This window comes from Rutidosis leptorrhynchoides, chromosome 5 (assembly GCF_046630445.1).
Source record: "Rutidosis leptorrhynchoides isolate AG116_Rl617_1_P2 chromosome 5, CSIRO_AGI_Rlap_v1, whole genome shotgun sequence".
Classification (NCBI taxonomy): domain Eukaryota; kingdom Viridiplantae; phylum Streptophyta; class Magnoliopsida; order Asterales; family Asteraceae; genus Rutidosis; species Rutidosis leptorrhynchoides.
The window spans coordinates 409,902,484-409,909,651 of record NC_092337.1 but is presented as its reverse complement, the minus strand read 5'-3'; the positions used below and the strand labels follow the sequence as shown (position 1 = coordinate 409,909,651).

General features: G+C 35.3%; 1 protein-coding gene and 1 long non-coding RNA gene across 2 annotated transcripts; both read left to right on the top strand.

The window, feature by feature from the left end:
- LOC139847786 (uncharacterized) lies at positions 1-858 on the top strand. The gene is made up of 3 exons (XR_011759675.1): positions 1-260; positions 590-663; positions 746-858. It is a non-coding gene; the product is annotated as an uncharacterized lncRNA (long non-coding RNA).
- A 94-nt stretch (positions 859-952) lies between these two features.
- LOC139847785 (uncharacterized) lies at positions 953-4,109 on the top strand. Its single transcript, XM_071837515.1, has 11 exons — positions 953-1,024; positions 1,329-1,396; positions 1,618-1,719; positions 1,985-2,074; positions 2,154-2,228; positions 2,351-2,383; positions 2,471-2,551; positions 2,825-2,869; positions 2,948-3,010; positions 3,106-3,153; positions 3,647-4,109. The coding sequence occupies exons 2-11, from the start codon at positions 1,352-1,354 to the stop codon at positions 3,809-3,811; spliced, it is 747 nt and encodes a 248-aa protein (XP_071693616.1). The 5' UTR covers positions 953-1,024; positions 1,329-1,351; the 3' UTR covers positions 3,812-4,109.
- The last annotated feature ends 3,059 nt before the right edge of the window (positions 4,110-7,168 follow it).

Below are 7,168 nucleotides of genomic sequence, written 5' to 3'. Positions count from 1 at the left end.
TAAAAAAGAAAAACAAATAGTGCGAGTGATTGTATAATGATCCAGGTCGAAGCAGGCGGGGGGATGATGAACTAGGGTTTGTTGTTTTCGCCTCGTGTTACATCTTCCAACCACAATTCATCATATTCATTTTTTTAATTATCACACTAACAACAAATCACACTCTTTAATTCTACTTCTTGTTCTTCAAGCTATCCCTAATTCTATCGATCTAACCATGACTCTTCCTCTCGGAAAGTTGACAATAATCGTCGGAGCTGGTACTCTTTTTCATTCAATTAACCTAATTACAATTGCCGGTGTTTATGTTTCATTATTTTACAGTATTTAATTCATTTTAATTTTGTTGTTCGTGGTTTGTATAACTTTTAGGGTTTTAGTATGATAAAGTGTGTTAATTATATAGATTAACTTTCGTGATAGCAATATTTCGTGTTTTTTTTATTTACCATTTACTGTTGAATTAAAGTTGTTTGATATTTTTAAAAGTAGTTATTTTAGCTATTAAACTCTGGTGTTATGTACTATTGATCATATTGAATTAAAGTTGTTTGATATTTTTATTTACCATGTTATGGTATATATGTAGGCCTTTTTGGGGCGGTTATGGCTAAAGAAGGACGTATGCCCACCATGTATGATGTTTATACTGGTGCTAATAAGGTAAGCGTTTTTTGCGTGTATATACAGTACATACGATAAGAGTCTTCATAATTTTGAGGTTTTGTGATTGTTTTTCTTTTAGGTATTTAAAATTATTACCAATGATGGGAAATCAACCTCAAAGCCAAAGCCAAAACTACAGAACGAATCGTTAGTCGCACAGGTTTGAATGTTCATTATTGGACAAAGTTACACTTGGCTAACTTGCTATATACATGGCTATTCATTTCATTTCGCGTCACACGTGAGTCGAAAATTGAGCTGCTATATGTTTGGTTTGATTAGGTCAACAGCCTAAGGCAGGAGCTGCAGCTTCTGGCATCTAATAGACCTGTTACCATCGTGACTACTAATGGTTCAGGTGCTTTGTTAGCTTTATTTATATTTGCTTTTATTATTATTGTTGTCATTATTGGTACTTGATTGTTATTATTATTAATATTGTGTGTGTGTGTGTGTGTGTGTGTGTGTGTAGTTGTTCGACCATTTGCTGCTTTTATTGAAAATCTAATACCATAAACATTATTGAATAACTTCATAAAGTAAGAACATTTTTCCAAAATAAAGCATCATGTTCATGTAGGACCTTGGTTCATATTAAAATGAGTTTAAGTAAGCAACTAGTTCCAATTCCTTAAAAGCTATTATATTTTGCTCTCTTGCAGGCACTACCCGCAAGTTTGGTGTTATGATTGTCGTTGTAGTTGTTGGATATGGATATGTTTGGTGGAAGGTAATAATGATACACTACTAGCAACTCTATAATTATGTGTCTTGAGATTCAGATCATCTTTGTCCATCTACAATACTCATTGTTGAACTAGTTTCTTAACATCAAAATGTTTATGATCTTGGGCTGTTATATTGTTTTTTACTAGACATACCTACTTATACTTCTATTCAGTTACTATATGCACAGCATCTGATGAACTTACTTTGTGTGTTTGCTCTCAGGGTTGGAAACTTCCTGATATGATGTTTGCTACAAGACGCAGTTTATCTGATGCTACAAATGCTGTATCTAAACAACTCGATAATGTTTTCACTTCAGTTGCCGTAAGTCTTTTGAAACTGCTAGGTCTGCCACATATCATGTCTAACAGTTATATATCATATTGTGCGTTTTTTGTACTGCAAACTTTCATACATTAGAGGTGGCAAGACATGCAGGTTGGGTAACAAATCAAATAAGATTGGTGTTTAACTCGGGTTGGGTGATCTTTATCACATTTTGTCTGATACTTATGGAATGATTAAGGAACTAGTGTGATTATTTCATACCAGGTTAATTTTAACTAAGTGTATTACCTATGTTGTTTAGGCTACAAAGAGGTATCTATCTTCAAGAATTGATCGTGTGAATACTAGTTTAGATGAGGTTGCTGAGCTTACAGCTTCTATACAAGACGAGGTACGACAAGATAAAGTTTGGTTTTTGCTTTTCGTGTCAAACTTTACATTGATTTATGCTATTTGTTAAAACCATTCAGGTATCTGGAGTACATGACAAATCGAAACTGATGTCTCTGGATATCAAGTCCGTACATGACGCTGTTTACTCCATGGTGTGGTTCTTATTCGTTAAAATTTGACTCTTTAATTTTATCATCCTCTAATTGTAATATGTATAAATGAGAACTTAGATACGGGCTCTAATAGTTTTTTTTTTCCCCCTTTTTTTTTACAGGAGAGTAAGCTGAACAGGATTGAATTGATGCAGGTACTGGCTCTCTTTGCATATGTTATACAAAGTCAGGTTAAAGTTATTATGTTATGACTCCATCCAATTAATTATTAACATGTGCAGGATGACACATACATCGGAGTGTCAAAGTTGCTGCGTACGGCCGCATCTTTGGAGAATCAGGCGACTGCTGAACGCATTCAGGTACAATATAAAATTCTCTCACTAAAAAGAATCGTAAATATAACTGGTTTCACATGGTATGTCACTTTTGAAGGTAACTTTTCTTATTTAAATAGAACTAGTAACCAGTAAATTAAAAAAAATAGAACTAGTAACCAGTAAATTTACTATTTACTATTATGATTCATATATGAACCTTTTTCTTTATTTGTTTTTTTCGTTCTATTGTAACTAATTATTTCATAGTTATCCTATGAGTTGTACTTGATAATAATCGTTCATTTTCCTTTGTAGGGAAGCTCGTCATCATCGAGGCCAGCTCTTGAAATGCCACAGAGGGTAAACCTACAAACCATTGTATCTATTAGTCACGACCAATATTTGTGTTATATGTTATTCCTCTGTTTACTTTTGCAGGCTATGTCTTTGCCACCTGTTCAATTAGATGAGCTACAGTCATCCCCACCTGTATCCCCTAGAGTATGTTTTCACACTTTGGTATTAGCATATATGTTATAAATAATAAATAAATACGTTGTGTGGTATTTTACTTAATTAATTTATGGATTTTTCAGGCTAGACGACCTTTGGAGACCACTTTCTCTTCTGCCTCTGGCTTAATGGTTATTTACTTTCCCATTTTTAGTGTATTTTTGTCCATATTGAAACCAACTCGAAATGGAGACGAGGCGGTCAGGACCTTGAAAGGTCGAGACGGACGTTGACCTTAAGATAAAAATATATTAAATATAAATATTTCAAACATAAATATTTTAAACCTTATATATTTTAAAAATAAATAATTTACAAATAAGATGATGTGGTGTGGGTTTAAATAATATGTAATATCTTTAAGGGATACTATGTATGGTGATTTTCCCGGCTAATTATTATATGGCCTTGGGATTTTCGTTTACACTAGATTAAGGTCAGACAAAAAGTCGACTTTTGATTGATGTTGACCTGACTTTTTAGGGTTGACCAATTAATTGACATAAGTTAAACGGGACGCATCGGGCGCCACAACGGCCGCTGCAACCGCTGTTTGCAACCATGATTTATGTATAATGTACAGGATGAAATAATCTAATTTGGTGTTGTGGGTATATTTTGCAGATTCTTCACGAGGACTTAGATGTGGCTGAAGCTAAAAGCACTCCCAGACCGTCAAATGGGTTAAACGTTACAGAAGATGGAAGTTCAAGTGCTCATGTTTTTGGGCGAACACTTTCAAGTCTCAGTTCTGTTTTCACAAGGGCCCGTACAGCAAATAAACAGTGACGTTAATGAAAGATATTTATTTTTTTTGTTCACTGCTTTAAACCGTAACATATAATTTTGTACTAAACAGAAAAATAGGTTAAAAACAAAGCCTTTGAGGGGTTGGGTCATGTCTGGTGGTGCCAGGTGTCGTATGAACCATCTCGATCAGGTAGAGCGAATATTAGTGTAGTCTCAGTCATGTTGAAATGGGGGAGTCCTCAACTGAAATTCTGTTTATATTTCGGAGTTGTGATTGAGTCCAATGTAGTAATCTTATTGGAATTTTGCATTTTCAGTAAACAAATTTGATTTTGTTCTTCTTTCAGTTAATAAATAAACTTAGTTTTGGACTTCTTAATTTGCTTGATGGCACCTATATTTTTTTAATTAGTGATATTGTTTGGATGCAAGTTTTTAAGCACACGTTTTAAAAAGTCTACTTTATTTTTGCTTTCTCGTGTCATTTCATTTTTGCTTTAGGGAGGTGATATTACAAGGTTAAAGTCAACGAGGTATCTTTAAATAGCCCTCCATTTAATCAGATGTAAAATCCATATCAACAGTCAACTTTTTTATCAATGCTTTTAATCTTATGGTACATAGTTTCTTTTTCATAATGTCGTCTTAATGATATAATTTTTCTAACAGCGGTATTAAGGTTACTGATGTGGGTAAGGAAATCAGATGTTATGATCACTTCCTACATCCTTTAGGAGGAAATATTATAAAAACTTCTGAGAGAACCTTGTTATATATGGGCACAACTCATTATTTGTAAGAAATCTAGAAGACTGTCTAACCAATTACAAAGCAAATTGCATTATGAAAGTCTCAAATTGAGGCTCTCGAGACCTCCGGACACTCGGGAAATGGCAGTACCATTCAGCTAAATAGAGATGCTTATCGTCTTAATGATATTTGCGGACATCATTAGCTTATGTTGTCAAAATGGAAATGCAAACTCAAAACATCTTATCAGCCGATCTCATGACTAATATAAAACAAGGTAAACTGCAACAACAATAAACGTAATGCCTTGACTTGAGAAGGTGACTATACGTCTATGCCTACATTAAGATACGGGTTTTAGTTAAATAAAGCTTCAATAAATGAAAGACAGATTAGAAAATGGCCTCAACAGGAAGCTGCTAGAAATGGACTAAGCTTTCCAAGGGTAGAGGGGCGTCGGCCCCTCCAAAAGTTTGGGGAGTGAATAACAGTTTCTAATAAACAAGGAACTAGTTATTTAATTTTCATATCATTCCTTCAAATTAGATCAATAACAAAAAAGATTATTGTCAAATAATTGTCAGGAACTTCTTTGTCTCTAATTATATTATCTCATACTCTTTTCAACAATTTTTTTAAGACACACTCATATTATTTTAATCCATGAATATTTCCAGATATTCTCATGAACTAATGTCGTTTGTTTGCATATTACAATTTGTTTATTTTATTCAAGTTCTATATTGGATAAGAAGTCTTTTTTAATTTTATTGAGCAGGTTAAATTCAAAAATATTTCTTGAAGCGTAACCAGTCTCCAGTGGTCCACTTACAGATAAACTATTTATATATTTTACTTTGAAGCTCCGTCCAACCTGCTATATTTTACTAAGTGACCCTTGGACTTCTATGCAGGATATGTTATGTGAGCTATCGATCCTATTACTTAGCAGGATCATAGCCATGCTATAGCCCAGATGTGATGAACGGTGCAGTGAGCGCACACAACGACATGGTGCACCCCTCGCAAGCTGTTAACGATAAGTGGACCCGACTATCGTTCGAAGGGAGGCCTAATTAATAGAGACTTAGGTTTGAGGGGGTTTGCACGTATGCAAACCAAAGTCCCAAACAAATGTGGCCACCTGCGATGATTCTGGGCAATCGCAAAGCGGCATGGCGCACCCTCGCAAGTTGATAACGATGAGTGGACCCGACTATCATTAGAAAGGAGGCCTAATAGGGACTTAGGTTTTTTTTTTTTTGTTTGGGGGGGGGGGGGCACAAACCAAAGTCGCGGCGCAGTGGGCGTACCCCTGAGCGCACGGAGCAACGTGGCGCACCCCTCACAAGCTGTTAACGAATGAGTGAACCCGACTATCGTTCGAATGGAGGCTAAATATGGACTTAGGTTTGAGGGGGTTTGTAAGTGTGCAAAACAATGTCCCACACCGGATATAAAAACAAACAAATGTGTACGTCCAGGGAGAATTCTCTCTACTACTAATTGATTTTTGAGTATCAATGGACTCTTGGGCTTATGTGTAAGACATGTTGTTTGAACTATCGATCTTATTACTCTTGACCATCCCTGTAAAGTTGGTTACTTTCAGATTAATCGCTTTATCGTGATCTACAACTTCTATATTCAAGCTAAAACAGGGTGTGATGTTGCATCTTCGAAAAATCGACAATCGCATGAATATTACCTATCATGTACGTTTATTTCTAGTTCGTTGGAAGTTGATCATGAAAAATCAACAATCGCATGAATATTACTTGTAACGACCCGGCAAAAACGTCATTGGCGGCGTCGTTAACTTAGGTCCCGTTACGTGGTCATAGTCCCTAAATGAGACGCGTTTGACCAAAATTATGTCGCATTCATTTGAAACGTGTATGACTTGCAAAGTTTTAAGTTACCAAACAATTCGACAAAGAGTTTAAGTTTACAAAAGTTATCAAGTATAAATGAAATAACTTGCGATATAATATAAGTTGAAAAATTTCGAATGCTATCAATAGCGTATGCATGTAATCATTTAAGTTTGGATCCAAAGGTGCTATCACTAGCGTATGCATGTATGCTTGACCCCAAGCAAGTAATCAAAGTGTGCGGAAGCATGTATCAAGTAGCCACGTATGAACCTGAGAAACATATAGAAAACTGTCAACGAAAAACGTTGGTGAAATCATATGTGTATTTGTAAACGTTGTTTTTGAACCACAAGATTTTGTATTTCCATAACGTTGATTATCTAAATCGTTTGCATTCCAAAGTTGTTGTTCGTTTGTGGAGCACCCAATTATCAAGACTTAACTGTTCACGTACCCCGTTATCATAGTGTTAGAACCTACACTATATACTCGAAAATATATTTCATCCGCTAACGGTAGCGAACCGTCTGAATGAGGGCTTGTCAAGCCCATGTGATCACATAACATAAGTTCACGTTTACACCCTGCAAGTGTAACTAATGATAATTGAATTGAGGCCTTTTTGTTCTAACTTGCACGTGAAATGTTTGTTTTCGTACTTGTGTTCAAAGCATAAAAGTATAATACGTATATGTTTCTCATCCCATAGTTTAAAGAGTAAAAGTTGTTGAAAAGGTGGGACTATGATCTCACCTTGATTGCACGAAAG

Excerpts from the sequence above, each read along its gene's own strand:
- LOC139847785 (XM_071837515.1), top strand. The coding sequence starts at position 1,352 with ATGATTGTCGTTGTAGTTGTTGGATATGGATATGTTTGGTGGAAG. Across the intron at positions 2,229-2,350 it reads ATGACGCTGTTTACTCCATG|GAGAGTAAGCTGAACAGGAT; the intron begins GTGTGGTTCTTA and ends TTTTTTTTACAG. Across the intron at positions 2,384-2,470 it reads ACAGGATTGAATTGATGCAG|GATGACACATACATCGGAGT; the intron begins GTACTGGCTCTC and ends TAACATGTGCAG.